The sequence below is a fragment of the Melanerpes formicivorus genome, unplaced genomic scaffold, assembly GCF_026170545.1.
Source record: "Melanerpes formicivorus ecotype bairdi unplaced genomic scaffold, bMelFor1.0.p_v2 SCAF_22, whole genome shotgun sequence".
NCBI classification, from domain to species: domain Eukaryota; kingdom Metazoa; phylum Chordata; class Aves; order Piciformes; family Picidae; genus Melanerpes; species Melanerpes formicivorus.
In genome coordinates, this window is record NW_027142374.1 from 6644037 (window position 1) to 6663191 (window position 19155).

At 42.6% G+C, this 19155-nt stretch overlaps 1 protein-coding gene across 4 annotated transcripts in view; it reads left to right on the top strand.

The window, feature by feature from the left end:
• Window positions 1-19155, top strand: part of AMOT (angiomotin) — a 70317-nt gene that overhangs the window by 14127 nt on the left and 37035 nt on the right. For 3 of the 4 annotated variants that reach the window (XM_068151998.1, XM_068151999.1, XM_068151996.1), the window contains 2 exons: window positions 14328-14493; window positions 16168-17086. In XM_068151998.1, coding sequence (XP_068008099.1) covers window positions 16215-17086 — 872 coding nt within the window. In that variant the 5' untranslated portion in view covers window positions 14328-14493; window positions 16168-16214. Of the gene's footprint in view, window positions 1-8739; window positions 8759-14327; window positions 14494-16167; window positions 17087-19155 lie in introns of those variants that run through there. The other variant, XM_068152000.1, reaches the window with a different exon arrangement.

Consider the following 19155-nt stretch of genomic DNA (forward strand, 5'->3'; position numbering starts at 1 on the left):
CACTTGTCCACCCATTTAATCACTGGCTGTAAATACCAAAAATTAATCATGATGTGTGTGCTGGGACAAAGTAAAATTCTGTGGAATTGGCTGAAGTGGGCTTGTGTCAGGCTGTGTTTGAAAGCAGCCACGTTTCTCATGGTGCTCTTTTCTTCTGAGAAAATAATTGCAGTCGTTGTGCTGTAATCCACGTGCTGAGATTGTCTTTGCTTGTCATGCTCCACAGAGAAGCATGTATGTGCTTTTCTGTATGCACATGTGAAAGCAGGGCTCTTACATTCCCCTAAGATTTCTTGTTTCACCCTGGAATTTGCTTTATGTTAAGTGCTTTACTACTGTGTCACAAGGTGTAAAAGGGTTGAACCCATCATTAACACACCATAGCAGATGATTGAACGTGGCTAGGAACCTGCTTGGCACTGAGCAGAGTGAATGTGAGGGTATGTTTTCTTTGTTTTGTGATTTTTGGTTTTAAAGTAAGCCTGGAAACACAGCAGGGACATGTGCACATAATAACTGGATGGAGGCCCAGTGCTTGTGTGGGGAGACGTGTTTTGTAGCATACCCCTTTCTGTAGGGGCCAAGTGCTGAATATTTGTGTTTTTACAAGTGATTCAACCACTGTGAATTGTGAACTTTCCTTCTCCCCCAGCTCTGTACCCAGTTCTCCAGGGCCAGGGTTTCATCGGTGCCAGCCTTTTGTGCAAGGGAAGGGCCTGTGGAATTTTGTGGAGCTGGAAGCAGAACTTGTCTTTGCAGGGAGAAGTATATTGTTCCCTGTGTGAATACGCAGCATCTCCCAGCAGAAGGATCTGGCTGTTCATGTGGTGATCCTGGCCTTGATACCACGCTCTTCTCCACCGAGTAGACTTTTCCTGTAGATGATACAGAAAACACTGCATGTTGGTCTGTTGTGGTCCCTGTTCCTCTTTTTTTTCCCCATCCTCTTTGCTGGAATGATGTCTGTGGGAAAAGATGTCCTGTTCCTGCCTGGAAAGAGGAGTAGCAAGTCAGCGTGCTCTCTGAGCTGATGGACTCTTGGAGAACTGAGGACACCTAAGTCTCTGCTGAGGTGCAATAGCCAGTGGGGCACTTTGTAAGGGGCCTGGGGCAGCTGACTGACCAGGATCCTTCTGGGGGCAGAGGACATGGCAATGGTTTTAGCTGCTGTTTCACTTTTTGCTGCTACCCGTGACTTTTTCTGCAGGCTGACCTATTCTACCAAGTCAGGGTGGGAAAACAAGAATTATCTTTTGAGCCTTGCCCTACACTCTTGTGCTGCTTCCATGTGAGTAATGGGCTACATCACATTGTTTTTTCAGGACTGATATAGAAACATGAACTCTACCATCAGGACTATGCCCCTGTTAAATGTTTGGATCAGACTTTCACCAGGGGTTACCTCAGTGACTGCTTGTCCTAGGAGGAGGGTCATGAGCTGACTCCATAGTTGGAGCTGCAGGTTCATCTGGGACACTTGGTTACTCTCTCTGTTTCTCCAGGACACTTACTTCCAACATAACCCCTGTCCTGGGAGCCACAAACACAACACAGAATGATGTTGTTTCTGCTCTACCACTTCCTTGAGGAAAGGATGATTTCCAGGAGGTGGGAGAGGACCACCTGGTTTTCCCTTAAGCTTTTGGTTTTCTCCTAAGTTTCTGAACCTGGAGATGTTTTGGACTCAGCGCTGCTTGTCCTGGGGGGAGTATAGGCAGAAAGGATGCTGGGCAGAATGAGTTGTATAGTGGCTCCTAGGATTGCAGTGGTGTTGGCACCGCCTAATTGTGGTATTGTTTGGTATGACAGACTGTGGTAGCTGGTTACTGATAGCATGGTTTGGCATTCTACCTATTTATCATGACACATGACATCAGATTGTGCCATAAACATGGAAGAGTTGAAGTGTTGCTCTTTCCTGTAGCATGCTTGAATGACTTTGGACTGCTGTGTGGCTTTGTAGCACCACATGCTGCAGCTGGGCCAGAAGGTTTTCTTGTGCCTGCAATACAAATGTATAAAAATTTTCTGTAGTGTGTATTACAGCTCAAAGGGCAGCTGATTTAGACATGCTTGACTGTTAAGGTCAAGAGATCACATTCCACAGGTTACTAGATGAAAGTGCTCAAAGAGGGCATAGCATAAATATTTGATTCATATAGAAGGGATTGGTGCAAATCCTTTTGTCCCTTCTCCAAAGATGTTCTGTAGACAGAAAACTTTACCAAATAACAAAAGCTTGTAATTTCTTTGTGCCAGAGGAAGTAGGATGATAACATAGTGTGTTAGTGTTGATTTTTCCCTCAAATTCTTCTCATGGGATACAACATCTTCAAGAAGAAGGAAGATAACTAATGTTTTTAAATGTGAAATGACTCATAATGCATGAGCTCTGGAAGTTGGGTTTAACATTGTATGCAAACATTGCCAGCTGGTGGGGATCTTTCTGGATAAATAAGAACTATATTTGTACAAGAAGGCTTGAATGATGTATTTCAGATGGCTCCTGATTAGCATAAGCCATTCACTTTGCAAAAGAATAGCAGGAATCCCAGAAGTGTAGATAATTTAATAGTTCTCTTGTTCTCTTTATCCTGTCTTTCATCAGCAGGCTGACCAATCTTTTTGTTTATTTAGAAATTAGGTTGCGTTGCTCTACTGCCACATTTTCTTAACCATGACAGTGGGATTGAGAACTTACAGGCCCTAAGTTCTCAAAGCATAAACACTTCTCCCTTCTTTTTGTCTCTACTTGGGTGTAATGTGATTTCTTCTTTTTTTTTTTTTGGTGGTGGGTTTTTTTGATGGAACAACTTTGACCATTTAATTCTGTATAGCGCCTAACCCAAAGATCTCTTGGTCCATGGCTAAGGCTGTCCCTGCAATGAATGAGTAGCCAAAACAAAAAGCCAGCTCCATAAAGGCTTTATTTTCTTAATGTGAAGTCAGATATGATGTAGTTTTAGTTTATTGCCATATTGAAGTATTTACTGAGATGAGTCTCTAGTTCTGGATTTATCAACAGTCCAAGTGTATGTTAATATACAAATACCCTTTATCTGTGAGTGAGCTTATCTGTTCATAACTCTCCTGGGGCAAAGCTCTATTTTGCAGTTCTTGCTGCATTCTTACTGTCAGTTTTTAAAGAGCTGCAGAACTGTGACCCAACAGGAAGACAAAACTCAGTATGAGAAAGTTCACACGTGAAGAGTTTGTATTAAACTGAAACCTACTTCCAAACACCTGTAAATTATGAGATTCACTCTCCAGTACAAAATGTGGTGTGTGTTAGGTTCTGTTCTGAGTTAAAAAGAAAACTATGAGCTTGCTCTTGGCAACAGGTTGGTGGATTATTAGATGTTCCTACTTGGGGGTGAAGTGTAAATGCTTTCAGAATAAAGATGCCTGTTTTCTCCGTCTAACCATTGTTGCACATTCCCATATTTGAAGATATTTTCAGACACTCACTTTTGAAGAAGTCTTCTCAAAGGTTTCCTCATCAAAACAGCCCTATGATTTTTTTTACTCTCTTTGCTATTATGGACGATATAGTGGGAGTGGAATGTTCTTGGTTGCCAATGTTTGCTGCTAGGTATCCCCCTTCCATGGAGACCAGATGTTTATAATAGTGTGAGAACAGCCATTCTTGGTGATTGGCAAGAAGGTTCAAGGCTCTCTTTCTCCTCTTCTATCCACTGAAATACAAGAGAGGACTCGAGCCTCTTGGTTCTTCATAGAAGTGTTCCAAATTGCCTGTTGCTGGGGTTATAAAGTTTCAGGAAGCACCAGAGGATTTGTCAGAATAATTTAGTCCATTGTGTTGAATCTGGGCCACAACTGATTTCTGTAAGCTCATTTTCTGCCTTCAGGAATTCTTTTCTTTCTGATGAGCAGTTCCTTTCTAGATTAGTCTTTATTCTACCTCTTGGGCCTGATCTCTCTGTATGTGCCCTATACATAGCACCATCATACTGCAGGCTTTCAGCCATTGTCTTTATGAAAATTCTTTCATAGCTGCCCTGTGAGTCCAGTTTGGCTGCAGGAGCTTGTTAAACCCTTTTTACACAGGAGAGAGTGTATTCCCAAACAGCTCTGGAATGCAGTGCCGGCCACAGGAAGAGTTGCATATTGCAGTCTCCACACTATGGCTGTACCTTCAGCTTGTCCAAAAGTATTTGGTTTATGCTTTGAACAGATCTGATGCTGAAATTGTATCCATGTGAAAATACTGTGCTGTATGGAAAACTCTGAAGTCAGCAAATATCCACATCTTCCACATTACTTGGCTCTCTAGAGTAGCCTTGAAATGTAATCTTCAGGACAGAAAAAAATCTCAACAACTTTGGGGAATAATAACATAAAGGAGCTCCTAGGAGCAATTAAGTTTTAAATATGCAATATAATATTTACCTTACTTTGCCTGCTCTACCTGGAAGTGAAAGGAATTTTTCAGGGTTGATGAAATTTGTGTTTACCTAGAGACTTGGATGTTATTTTTAAAGTAAGCATGTGTTTGAAACTTACCTGTGTATAAATCATAGAATCATAGAGCGGTTTGGGTTGGAAGGGACCTTTAAAGGTCATCTAGTCCAGCCCCCCTGCAGTCAGCAGGGACATCTGCAGCCAGATCAAGTTGCTCAGAGTCCCAGACAACCTGTCTTGGAATGGTTCCAGGGATGGGGACATCTGAAATAGCTGATTAGGGGCAAATTAGACATTTGATATAAGGAGGAGGTTGGTAAATGAAAAATTAATAGAGGAATCAATAGAAAAAGTCTGAAATGGAGAAGAAAATTAAAAGGCCTGTGGGAAGTCAGTTTTTAAAGTCTTGAAATGATATCTTGCTGGACTAGTGGTTATGCGGGGTGCCTAGCTGAAGTGAAGGAGGAACATGTGCTGGAGAACCCAAGGATCATGAGCTGTGGTCATCCTTTCGTGATGGTTGTTGGATGTGTCATGCTGTGTTGTGAGCAGCTCCTGTGTTGCTGGGCTGGCACTGGAAGAGGGAGTGCTCTTTCCTCTTGCTAAGAGCTGAATCGTCTCATATTTTACTGGCACGCAGTCTGCATTCTTGGCCCTGAAGAAGGGCTTCAGAGATAAATACTGCCATTCATACTTGGTGTTTTTTTTACTGTCTCATCCTCTCTCAGTATGACTGTTGTCTAGTTTGGTTGTGTCTAAGCTTAAAATAACCTTTTATTTTATTAAAATGCTAAATATTTTAATATCTTTGGGAGTTTGGAGAGGTCTTTGGTCATTTTCCTTGGTAATTACTGTTGGACTGTATAATGTTCATTGGTATTGGTTAGAATGCAGAATGAAGATTTTGTTTAAACCATAAAAATTTCACTGATCTAATAAAATTGTTTTTTAAAGGTCTTCCTATGATTTGCATTAGCAAAGCACTTTGAGTGTTTAATTGTAGGCCAAGTTGTTGAGCCGATCTTACATGAATGTCTGTGAATTAAGCCAATTTAAGTATTTGTTTAATGAATTAATGAGCATTTGTTAGCCCTTGTCTAAGAGTTGTATCATAGTAGTCTCTGTTTACTTTAAAATGCTTCGTGCTTCTGCACAACTTGTTTGTGTAGAGAATTACATAATCTCTTTGGATTATTTACTGTAACCCTCAAGGAAAGTAATTCCACATTTCAGTGACTTTGTTCGCTTCAGGGTTTGGTGGACTTTTCCTGCTGGTCTAATTTGGGTGGTTCTGTGTTCAGTTGAAACAAATTTTATTGCTTCATACTAGGGCTAGCTAGTCTTGTTGTGGAGCTTGGGAAAAACAGGGTGGAAAACAGATCTTCCTAATTTTCCCATTGTCTTTTGGGAAGAAAGCAAGCTGAAACCTCCTCTGTATTTCTGGAGACATGGAACTTAAAACCAGTTTAAGGTAGCCTGTGGAAGTGCACAAGGAGCTGGTCACCTTTATCTTACTGAAATCATCACAACTGAATGCTGATATTCATAGTAAGTAAAAACCAACTTGAAACACTTTTTACTGCAGAATGGGAAAGGTTGAAGAGACTGAGAGTGGTTATGTGGTCTCTCCATTCTCATTTAGGTAACTGTAGAGAGCAGGCAGAAAAGAACACTCCAAAGTTGAATAAAAACCCCAGCTTTTGCTGTTGCCCGTTTGGGGTTGGGTGAGGAGCATTCAGATATTTTTTGAAAAAAGAAAATGCGATTAAAATGTCTTAGCAGCTGTGGGGGAAGATGGGATTTACCACCTGGTGAAAGATCAGTGCATTTCTGATCTGGGCAAGTGGGGATGGCAAGAGAAAATTTGTATGAGAGGCCACTGGCCCCATACTGAACTGCTTAGGTGGCATTTTGAAGGGGTGTCTCTATGGAGCCATCTCAAAAGGCTGGAGTTCAGGGTGGAGATGGTGCTTGTGTGAGGCAGATGGCTCTGAGGGAACACTTCAGAAACAAGGCATCAGGTTTTCCAGCCCCAAAGAGGCCTGAGCATTTCCTGCTGTTTCTGAGTCGAAGCTGGGGCAAGGTTAAATATTTGAGATCTGTGTTAACTGTGATTTCTGTACCTTCAGAGAAGTTCATTGTAGTACATCCCAGTGCTAAAGTGGAATAAGATAATGATGTGTTCCTAGTTGCTGACACTGCACCATCAGAACATGAATAGTGTACATTTCCTTCATTAGAGGAATATCATTAGCTATAACTTTCTTTTTGTGCAGCTGCTGGGAATACCTTGCAGAAGTATCTTCTAGAAAATACTTGGAAAGGTTCCCTGTGTTCTGCTTGCACCAGTTCTGGGATGCCTACCTACATCCTTGATCAAAACTACTTAGGCAGGATTTGTGCTTAAAACATTTGCTGCTCTGATAACAATGGAAAAATCTCTCTAGTAGTGATGAAGTTAATATAAACAAGGAAGATGTTAAGCTGGTATGGCTTACAAAAGGTTTCCTAAGTAATATACCTAAACCAAATTATTTCCCAGTGTAACTGCATCTGCTTTTGAGTGGTTTCTGGAATAGTTGCATTGAAAGAAATCAGTTCCCTGAGTGACATAATTGTGGCAACAAAACCCTAAACGAGGGCCAGGACTTAGCCAATTCATCCTGCACTAAAGCTAAGGTAGTAACATCTTCCTCCCAGTGTGGTGGTGAGGCTTAATTAATCATCTTACAAGTCATTAAAGGTTTTTTACAAGGTGCATGTGAAAAGCCCAGGTGGTTATGATAAAAGAGCAACACCAAAACCACTTTTATTGCATCCTTGCTTTCTAAAAAAATGTGGTGGTCTGGATCCTGTCTTGGATTTTACTTTTAAAAAGATGGATCTGCTTTTTTGTTTTTTACTTGTGCTACCCATGAGATCACAAAGTGGGCTTGCTTCATGATATTGTGTTGTCCCAGCTCTGCATTAGAATCATATAACTGTTTTGGTTGGGAAAGGCCTCTAAGATTGAGTCCAGCCATCAAGCCAACACTAACATTGCTGTTAAACCATGTCCCAAAGTGCCAGGTCCACACACTTCTTGAACACCTCCAAGGATGGTGACTATACCACCTCTGGTGGCAGCCTGTTTCAATGCCTGACACACTTTCACTAGAGGAGTTTTTCCTAGTGTCCAACCAAACCTCCCTGGCACAATTTCAGGCCATTTCCTCATTCTGTCACTTGATACTAGGGATAAGAGACTGACCCCCCACGTCATTACAACCTTCCTTTAGGTAGTTGTAGACAGCAATGAAGTCTCCCCTCAGCCTCTTAGGGTTGCCTTCTTCCTTCAGCATCTCAGACTGAGTGTTGCCAGCTGTCTGGCTTACTGACACTGAGAAGTTACCTGTATTTTAATTGCTTCTTATCATAAAGGCAAAACTCACCAGCCCTTTGAACAGAGGAGGAACCATGCCTGCTCGATTTCCCTATTCTGTGGCTAGTCCTATTAAATTTTGTAAAAGAGCTCCTCCATATGGGGGCTTAAAATAGTTTAAATTGTGGTAATGCTAGAAAAAGCCAGAAAATTCCATGCTAAAGTTAGGCCAGAGTGATTGTTCTCTTCTCTACACACTTCTCCACCTGCATTTTTTATTTGTGTCGGCTTTGCATACAAATTTTCAGGGTGTTGCAACTGATATTGAGGAAAAATTACCTTAAGGTAGCATAAGACAGGGATACTTGTTTGGGGATTGTAGTTCCATTGTTTTCAGGACTTTTAGGGTTGAATGTTGACTTTATTTTTAATATAGAGGGTGATTTTAATCTGGTTTTATCTCACCAGCAATTAAACCAGCCTGATCCTATCTGTAGGGACAAATGATGCACTGTCAACGTTTTGCTCCCTTCTGATAATGCACATGAAACTAGTTTGCGTGTTTGGAGATTACATTTTACTCTCACATGGTTTTCATTATCTGAGAGCCCCGAGGAGAGGCCTGGACTAAATCAGCAAAGGAATGGAGAAACCACACAATGCAATGAAAATGGTGCGGAGGCATACTTGGGATAGTTGTGGGACAGGGCCTGCTGACGACAGAAGCAGGGCGCTGCCTGAGTGCTAGCAGCAGCAAGAAGTGGAGCTTTCTTAAAAGACAAACCAAAACTTAAAATTGCAGCCTGGATTTGCACCAATTCCCCAATTCTAGAAGGATAATTACTGGAAATCTGTGAAGTCTGAAGCAGATGAATCTTGTTTGCCGTGCGCTGAGAGTCAGTCCTCAGAAATAAGACCTGATGTGACTAAACCTGTGTGAGCTTGATCTGGTTTTATCAAGGCAACATCTAAAAGGTGAGATCTTGGCCTTTATGAAGTTAATAGCAGAGCTCCTGTCACCTGTGCTGGAATTAGTGTTTTATTATATATGCAGAAAGCACAGGACAGGGCACTAAGGGGTTGTTTCTCTGCAGATGTGTGAGCAGTGATGGATAATGCTGCACAACAGATTAAGAATTTTAATGGTGTGATGTATTCATCTAGAAATACTCTCAATAAAACCAGTTGGATGAATGTACCTAGACTGGTTTTGCTATTATTAGACTGGGATAATGAGGATAAATCCTCCTGCCTGTCTGATGGTTGAAATTTTATGGAGCAACTTGAAATTCCATAGCATTCTTATCAAAACGCTTCAAAGCCATGAAACATTCCTGTTTGTTTCAGCCTCTAAGTGTTTATTCTTCTTGCTCTTTTTTCTTTTTATCTTTTTTCCCTTTGTAACATAACCCCTAAATTATGTTAGTGAAGATTACAGCAACTTCCCTGTGAAGAAATCGATGCTTTATAGTGAGAGAACAATAATTCAAAGGTCAAGTAAGTTAATCTCAGATTTTTTCCTTAGAGATATTATTTAGAGGGGGTCTTTCTTTTTTTGATGTCCTGTGACTTATTTACCCCAAGCCAGGCCAAGTGTCCTGCTGCTTTTTCTTAAGCCCTTCCAGGCTTTCTTGGGCCATTCTGTGCCCAGATCCCGATACCACGAGTATCTGAGGAGAATGGTTAGTGGCTCTCAGTGAGGCAGTCTAGTCCTTCCTGAAGGTTGACTGGATTTGGCCCAGAGAGTTATTAGAACCATGATCAATCCTTGGGTGTTGTGATGTCTTCTTGCTGTGGTTGCCTGATGATCTAATATAATGAGTATGTGTATTATTTGCACCCCTCTGGGTGACATTGCTCTTGATTTTTAGTTAAAAGAAGGAAGTTTTTCTTGTTTGCCCAGTGACTCTGTCCTTTAGGTATGAAGATGAGTAATGTTGGCGCTGCTCCATGCACCTGCTCAGTGCCACCCTCCAAGATCACCTGAGCTGCAGTCAGCAGATTGAGGCAAGCAGAGGTGGGATGGTTCAGTGAAAGCTGGGGAGGTGTTTATGGCCTGAGCCTGAGACCCACTCTGGGTTAGGAGCAGCTGCTAAAACAGTATCACAGCTCTGGGATTTGCTGTGCGCTCCTTGAAGGTCTGGGTGTTGGCAACAGATGTTGGGAACCTTGATTTTGAAGGACTAACCTAGTGTGTATTCTGTCCTTTCCTCCTCCTTGGGTAGGACTGAAATGAAACAAAGAGCATTCAGTGATAAGCTGCACTCTTCATTAAATAATTTTGGACTTTGCCCTTGTGAGTCTGTAACTCCTAGTCTTACAGACCGTGTTAAGCAAATTTTCCAGCACCAGGCAGTCAGGCTGCTGGGTTTTGCGTGGGCCACGTAGCAAAGGCACATTTCCATTAAACAGTGGGTGACTCAGCCTCTGCACCGCTCTCTCTGATTGCCTGGGCACTTCACAGCTGATCCTCTCTATGCTAACAGAGGGACCAGGGAAGAGATTGCCCCCGTGCTCCCATCACTGGTGAGGACACATCTTGAGTGCTGGGTTCAGTTTAGGGGTCCTCACTACAAGACAGATATTGAAGTGCCAGAGCAGGTCCAGAGAAGGGCAATATCTGGTGAAGGATCTAGTGAACAAGTCTTGTAAGGAGTGGCTAAGGAAACTGGAGTTGTTTAGCCTGTAGAAAAGGAGGCTGAGGTGAGACCTGGCTCTCTTTACAACTACCTGAAGGGAGGTCATAGTGAGGTGGGAGTTGGTCTCTTCCCTAGTAACAAATAATAGGATGAAAGGGGAAGAAAAAAAAGGGGGGGGGGGGGGGGCGGGGGGCGGAAACAAACACTTACAAATTGTACCAGGGGAGGTTTTGACTGGATATTAGAAGACACTTTTTCACTGGAAGGTTGAAACACTGAAACAGGCTCCCCAGGTGGGTGGCTGAATGCCCATCCTTGGAGGTGTTTCAAAGACAGATGTGATGCTTAGGAACATGGTTTAGCACCTGATTTGGTAGAGTTAGGTAATGGTTGGACTCAGTGATCTTAAAGGTCTTTTCCAACCACAATGATTGTATGATCTCCATTTTGTGTTCCCCTCCTCTATTATAGTGTGCAGGTGTGTCTGAAGATAACTCTGCACCTAAGAAAACAACTGAAGACTTCATCTCACTGATAGCATCCCATCACCTGTTGCCAGCCAAGGATAAGCAGTATCACATGCATATCTTTTCAGGAAAACAGAGAACTAATCTTTCTTAGCAACATTCACTTCATGAGTTTGAAGTCTGTCACTGTGTACGAGCAACACAAAATTTAGCAGTAAAACTGAAAGTGTTTAACTGTACTGCAGCCGTTTTGAGGTGGTGAACCTGTTCCCATCCCACCTGATGTGTAAGCTAATTAGCTTCTTGGCTAAGCAGTAATTCTGGGCAAGTATGTGCAGGCTGTCCTCACAGAAGCTCTTGCATTCCTCTTCATTTCACAAGCTCAAGAAAGATGCTTCTCTTCTCTTGTGAGGTTATTATTGCTCCATGGTGTTAATTGAGCTATAGCATTATAGCCACTCATGAAACACTGGTGAGTAGCTCACTTGTCTAAGCTTGTTTATTTTTATAATGCTGAAAAATATTTGCATGCTGCACAGAAATGTTCTGCTTTGGTTCCATACAGCCTGGCAGTGGTATAATTTGAAATTCTTCATTAATCTTTCTTCCTCACGAGGGACTGGCAAAGTTCCTGTGCATAATTACATGATGTTTAAGGCAGAAGCCTCAGCTACTGAGTGTTTTACACAATGCCCTGCAAACATGGGTCTTTTCTTCCTTAAATAGTACCTATACAGTTTCCTCTTTGATGCCCATTCTTGATCTCAGCATGTTTATATGCAACACTCTTTGCATTTCCTCTGTTAGTGCTACTAGTTCTAGACTGACATTTCACTCAAGAATGTACAAATATTAAGTTATGATTAATAATTTCAGACTAAAAGTTAAATAAGGTAATAAGATGAGAGCAACCTGGTCTTGTGGAAGGTGACCCTGCCTATGGCAAGGGGGCTGGAACTAAATGATGTTTAAGGTCCTTTCCAACTCAAACCATCGGATGATTCAGAATCTGTGATAGAGCTGCAGTGCTCAGGGACAGGCTGCAAAATTGCTTCAGCCTGGGGAATCGGTCTCACAGTGGTTTCTTGGGATAGAATTGCTCTAAACCTGAATTTTCCACTTGGAAAGCAAGGTGTGTCTAGGGTTTGTGGTTATGAAGAGTGCAGCATCTACTCCATAAGCCTGTTTTGCAGAGTTTTTAGGAGTTTGAATTCAGCCTTATGCATTGTAAAAAATTGAGGCTAAACCCCAGATCTGTCTGTTTAAAATGTCGGCAGAATCTATTCCGATTTCCTTCCAGCTCTGTCATAACAGCTTTGCCAGTGCACCTCACTAATTTCCATCTTTGGCAGGCTGAGAACTGAAAACTGCTGGAAGAGCTGAATGCAAGTAGAATTTGATGTCCAGATAAATAACACATGGGCTTCAGTACCGGTTGTGCTGCTCATTTTTGTGTTTTGTTACGTAGAAGAGTTAACTCACTGCTTCTGCCATGGGTTTCTAGCTCGCTCAGAAAGTAGATTCCAGGAATGCTGCCACCCAAGTTAGTTGCACAAGATTTTCTTTGTTAATTAGAAAGAATGGGATAGAACTGAGGGGGGTGCAAAAGAGGCTTAATGCTAACAGTTGGTGTTTTAAAAAGTGGATTTGTTGGCCAGAATGTCTTCGTATGGTACATCAGTCCACATTCTGTTCTGGATTTCCAGGCTGATTCCTAGTTTGCTTCCGCACTAAAATTAGTAGGATTCAGTTCCAGCAAATACTTTCAGTGTGAACTGTGCCCTCCCATCATCAGATCAGCAGTATGAGCTTATATTGCTGTGAAGTCAAAGCTGTCTGTAAAATGCTTGCACACAGAGTTGCATCCCTGAATGTTTGAAGGAGTTAAACATGCACAGATTGAATTTGTCTGTTGAGAAAATCTGTGAGGCAGAGAGGCAGAATCTCAAGCTGGGTTGTATCTTTGTATTAAAAAAAAAATAAACATCTCCTCCCCCCTACCCCCTTAGATTTTTCCAGTTAAGACAAAAGAAATCTTTGGGTGGAAAGGCAGCATCATATTGCATAATAAAAGCCTTTTTATGCTCTAATAAAAAAGGTTGCTTAGGGCAACTTTTTGTTTTTTTAAAAAAGAAAAAGAAGTGGAGTCAGTGATGGTCCTGGTATGAGGGGGACAAGGAATCCTTAACTTGTGCAGCACTGGGACAAGAGGCTAGCAGTTGCTCTAGTTATCTGCTATCTTAGTGCCTGGTTTAAAGGTTTTTTACTGCATATTTTCTGGCAGCTGTTTTCAATATATCCCTCTCAAGCTAAGTCACCAGTAAAGAATTTGACATTAGATGGTTTTTTACAACCACCATCTTGAAGTACCACACCACACAACACAGCCTTGTTCTCTGGTGAGATACTGTTCATGTGCCTTGAAATTGCTGTTGACACCTCAAGTATTTAACTTGCAGATCGGAGATAATTTTTGTTGGGTGTGGATGTGTGCCATAATAAGACAGAGACAGAAGTATCCATGTCTGCATTCCTTCACTGCATCTGCTCACTTTAATTTTTGCAGCATTCCAGGAAATTAAGTTAAATTATACATCTCAATGAATATTTCTGATTTCACTAGTTCTGGTTTGTTTGCCTGCCCTGAAAGTACAAGCGCACTGTGTGCACAAGTACGTTCCACTTCTTTTGTGGTGCTTGCCTTTTTCTTTAGGACAATTTCACTGGTAGATACAACTGCTTCCTGGATAATGTGCCTAAATACTGGTTTTAAAATATATTTCTCCAATTCTCCTCTCAATGGTTAAAGTTTCTTCAGTGCTTCATATTCTAAAGGAGAAAAGTAATGTAATTAAAGAATGTCTTGGGAATTACAGCTGGGCTCTGCAATATATTTCTGGTATATGCTTTGTCAGTATCCCTTTCTTCCCTTCACTTTCCCAGCCTGTAAAATAAAACTAATATTCATATACTGATCATTTTCACTGTCATTTCTGAGGCATAGTTTGTCGAAGTTTATGAAGTGTAAAACCTTTCATCGAAGGATTTTTGCTGATGTATTTTGAAAAACTCAGCACCACTGGAAAAGGAGCCATGAGCACACAGTATCATCATCTGTGCTGCAGCTTTCATTCTGAGCGAAAACGAAAACAATGGAGTTAAAGAATTAGCGAGTTTTAATCACTGTTTCACTTGGAGGCACAGATGGGACAGAGCATTACTTGGCATCATTTAATCTTGGAGCAGAAATTGTCATGATTAAAGCAGCAGCTGGAGAAGATTGCTAGAAACAGGGGGGTTTGATCATCCTAAAGGGATCCAAATTGATGAGCTGTGGGAGAAAACAAAGCTACAAAAGAAAAATTAAAATGGGCCAAGGTTTATTATTTCAAGGGTCTCATCTGTTGATTAAAACGATGTTTTCAATGCTTTCCTCAGAATTGTTTTGGAAGCGAAGAAAGTGTCAAGTGATCTGGCCTACAGAGGAGGAGACTGAAGCCATCTCTGAGTGGAGAGCTTGGACTTGCAGGAGGAAGGCTGTGTGTGTCCCCCCATGTGGCAGTACTGTTCTTTCTTGCCAAGGAACTCAAAGTGAAGGAAATAGGTATGTGTCACTTCAAATAGCATTTCAGAAGAATCATGTTCTAAGCCAGTTAACAGAGCCTGAATTCCTGGTTTGATGTGACAGCCTGAAGTGAGATGGATTTTAACTTTCTCTTCATTAACATTTGCAGAGGGGTTCTGCCTGCCTGATGCCTTGAGGTCTATTGTTACAGGGGTAGACTATTGCTGTGGGCTGGCCTGAGAGAGGAAACTGGGTGGTTGTGGAGACACAAAACAAAGCAGACCCTTGAGGTCTCTTGACTCCTGCAGTCCATCCAAGGTTCTGCCATAGAACAAACTGTTAGGAGCAAGTTCTCTTATAGTAAGGGACAATACAGAAAAAAGGTCTCAAAATAAAATGCTAGAATACCAACATGCAGTCTACTGCCAGGCCAGAGCTGCAGCCTGGACAGCAAGTAAGGTCAGTCTCTTCTCCCTAGTATCAGGTGCTAGAAGGAGCCTGAAAGTGTGCCAGGGGAGGTTTAGGTTGGATATTCGGAAACATTTCTTCCCCGCAAGAGTGGTTAGGCATTGGAACAGGCTGCTCAGGGAGGTGATGGAGTCACCATCTCTGGAGGTGTCCAAGAAATGTGTGGACCTGGCACTTTGGGACATGGTTTAATGGCCATAGTGCTGTGGTGTTGATGGTTGGACTCAATGATCTTAGAGGTCTTTTTCCAAGCCAAACAATTCTATGATTCTTTAAAGCTTCTTCTCAAAAATAGCTCTGCTTTTAATTGAATGTCTCAAAGGTATTGTTAATTTGGGGTATTTCAGCTCATGCAAGGCCAATGGGCTTGAGTTTCCATGACAAACTCCTGACTCCCTTGGGAGATTGTGCAAAGTGTAATCACTGCTGGTCACTGATTTAATCTGTATTTAGGGTGTGCTTGACATTGGCTCTTTATGTTTTTCCCACTGATACACAGTGGGTTTTTTCCTGCCACTCAAGGCTTTTTCTGTACCTTAGATCAGACAACGCTTTCTCCTCCTTTTGTATTTGCATGCTTTCAGCTGCTGATGTTTAGATGTGTGAGGATTTGGTTGCCTTTGTACAGCAGGAAACTGCAGAGTCCTCACCAGTATGTAGTGTTTTCTGCATCAGGGAGACTCGGGTGCTGATCTCACTCTGGCTATTTCACAGCTCTAAAAACCTGCTGGCTAACAAGGTATTCATTAATTGCTTTAAACAATCTAACCTAGAGGCATCTTTACTTCCTTTGAACCATCTGCTATCTCTCTCTTTTTTTCTTAAAACTGACAAATTGCTGATTTCACCCTTTAATCCTTGTCTGCCTGCAAATATGGGAAGTGTATTTCACTGTTGATAGCCCTTAGTGTAAAGCAAACAGGGCTTAGGCATTTTAACCTGCATTCTGTGAGTTATGTCTCCTTTCTGCCTGAAAGCAGCCTTGCTGTCTGAGGGATTGGTATGCATCCCCACAGTCTGCATTTGATTGATTTTGCTATAAACTTGCAAGTCACCTTTCATCACCTTCCCAGGCATTGCCCCCTGGCATGCAAGTCCTTCTTAGGTCAAGGGCCTTAATGACCCTCATTGTTATGGGAACCTTTGGTAATCTAACCTGCTTTTTTCCTGTATTTCAAGACATTGCTCTTAAATGCCTCTTGCTTGATCCACTCAGGCGCTAATAACCATGTCTCCTTTCCTTAGGTCAAGGGCAGCTTTTACATTCCACCCAAAAGGCACCACAGTTTGAGATGAGGAATTCAGAAGAGCAAGCAGCTACGACAGTTTTACAACGCCTGCTGCAGGAGCAGCTCAGATACGGAAACCCAAATGACAACCGTAACCTTCTTGCCTTACACCAGCAAGCCACAGGAAATGCCCCCCCTTTCAACAGCACCGGGAGTCCAGCATCTCAGAACGAAGGGCTGAGCTCCCAGGACCACCAGCTTGTGACTCATGCTGCCCGTCAGGAGCCCCAGGGCCAGGAGATACAGGTGGACAACAGCATCATGGAGAAGCAGCTCTCCCCGCGACTTCAGAACAGTGAGGATCTCCCGACCTATGAGGAAGCCAAAGTCCAGTCACAGTATTTCAGGGGCCAGCCACATGCTAGTGTTGGGGCAGCGTTTTATGTAACGGGGGTCACTAACCAAAAAATGAGGACTGAAGGGCGGCCCACGGTTCAGCGGGTGAGCCCAGGGAAGGTCCATCAGGATGAAGGACTTAAGGACCTCAAGCAAGGGCATGTCCGCTCCTTGAGTGAGAGGCTGATGCAGCTGTCCTTGGCCACCAGTGGTGTCAAGGCCCACGCGCCTGTCACGAGTGCACCGCTCTCCCCCCTCTCTCCACTTTCTCCTCAGCAGTCCAGTGATCCTTACAAAAATTCTGGCTCCAATGAGTTCTACAAGAACTCAGTACAGCCCCCTTCCCAGCCCAACATGAAAGGAATGGAGCAGCGGGGTCCTCCTCCGGAGTATCCTTACAAAAATGTGTCCACCCCATCTATGAACTGCAAACCTCAGGACTCGGGACATTTCTATAGTGATCATCGCATGAGCCAGCAGGGAAGATCTGATGGGCCTATGATGAGGTATCAGCATCCCCCTGAGTATGGGTCAGTCAGGTAAGCAAGATCCTAGAACTTCATGAGGAAGACAAGCATAGAACTCAGTCCAATGTCCTCACTCCTGTGAGGTTTTCTTCTTGTAAAGAACCCATCTTTATTGTAATAAATGATATGGAAGATGGTTTATTATGTGAGGTGACATATTGAGTTCAGGTACAGATTGTGTCTGGAAGGACTGCATCCTATTTCAGTAGCTTACCTAGAGGGACCTGAAAAAAGCCCAACAAAACCACACCACAAACAACAAAAGCCCAACTAAAACAAGCCGGCTTGGTTTTGCAGCATGGGGAAGTTTAATGCTGAAGCTCCAGAGTCTCACAAGGTTTGTTACAAAAGCCAGAGTTATTGTGTGATTCATTGGAGAACCTTGCAGTTACTTACTGAAAGGCTTAAGCTGCTCTTTAATTACATTTGCCCAGACAAAAGATTTCTTTTAGGGTTAAACTGCATCTAGATGCTATGTAGGAAAGGAGAAAGTGAAATGTAAGCAACTGTGGTGCAGGTAACAAAAGTCACCTGAGTTTTCTTTAGAGTTCTTCAGATGTTATTTTTAGTGGACCCAAGTGTAGGAATGGAAAGTGGAGCTTGCTTTGTATCTCATCCCAGCCTTGGTTTTGCTGATTTCCTTTGCATTGTTTGAAATCTCAGCCTGTTCTGGCTTCCTTTAAGATAAGGAGCTGATTTGGCTTGTGCCAACCTCTGGTGTCTGTGTGAGTAAAGATGAAGTTTTATTCAGGTGGGCTAAAAATAGAGCAGGCTTTGCTATACCTGTTTCCTTCCTATCACTCTCCAAGACCAGGTGGGATTTGGTATAATGATTTTGGCCTCATTTTGAAGCTAAAAGGGTGATACAAAGGAGCAACAGGAGAAATGCTGAGGTCTCTGTGCATTTGCGCTTGCACATACTGTGTTATGTTTTGAGGGGATCCTGAAATCCAGTCTGATTTGGGACTAGAGTCTGTGCTGAGGGGAATGTGAAGCTGCTCAAAACCTTCCTAGTCCTATGGAGAGCTATTTTCAGAGTTTGTCCACCATTGTTTGTGATCTGAAATGACTTCAGCAGCATACAAGCCTGATGAAAAGGCCCTTTGATCTGGCTAAATAAATAATAAAGAGGCCAGGAAAAGGGGAAGTAAAGGGTTTAGGGGGGTAATGATTGTAGAAGCTCGTTGCAAATGATTTTGAAAAATCAAAGGCCTCAAGTCTCTATGCACACAGGAAAGGGAAAGAGATCCTGGATGGTTCTGCAGCATCAGAAATCCTCATAATATTACATATAGTGAGTCTGAAACATAGCATGCTTGCTGTTCAAGGAGAGGTATTTGAAAACACGCCAACAGTCAGCTCCTCTAGACAGGGTGATTTTTGTCTGTATTGGATGGATCCTGGCTGCTTTGAAAGAACATGGTGGGGGGGAGGGGGGAGGAGGAGAAAGGTTCAGCTGGCAAGGTTTCCAGTAGGGGAAGCAACTGAAATTTGTCTTCAAAGCATTGGGAATCTAATGAGGTTACTTTTTAACCTAAATAGCTTCACAGAGAAGAGTTTCCTTTGCAAGCAAATGCTGCAGCAGTAGAACAATTGCAAGACCAATCCATAAATTACAGAGCAGGGTAGCAAGGGAAGGGAGCAAGTCCTCTATTCCCCACCCTCTCCCACACACTTTAAGAGAAACTGTCATTTAGACAAGAAACCTTCTGTGTTACTAAAGGTGCAGCTGGGTAATGGTGTGAGGATTTTAAAGACAACTTCGGGGAGCGTGTTTGCCTCGCACCAGGCAGTGCTAACGAGTGTCTTTGCAGCCTGGCTGGAGTGATAAAGTGTTTGCAGAGCCTCCAGCTTTCCTGTGCCGCAGCTCTGCGTTCCTCTGGGTTAATTTGGATTGGTAAATGTGTGCATTTTTTGAACTGTGCGTCAAGGAAACAAAGCCCCTTCTTTCTGCTGGTGAAGCCACACCCTTTTCTGCGGGTTTTTCCCCTCATTGTTCAGGGGAATTTGAGGGTGACCTAACGATGCGGTTAAATAAAACTCGTTGAGCAAGATAAACATTGGGGAATTCACAGCATTCT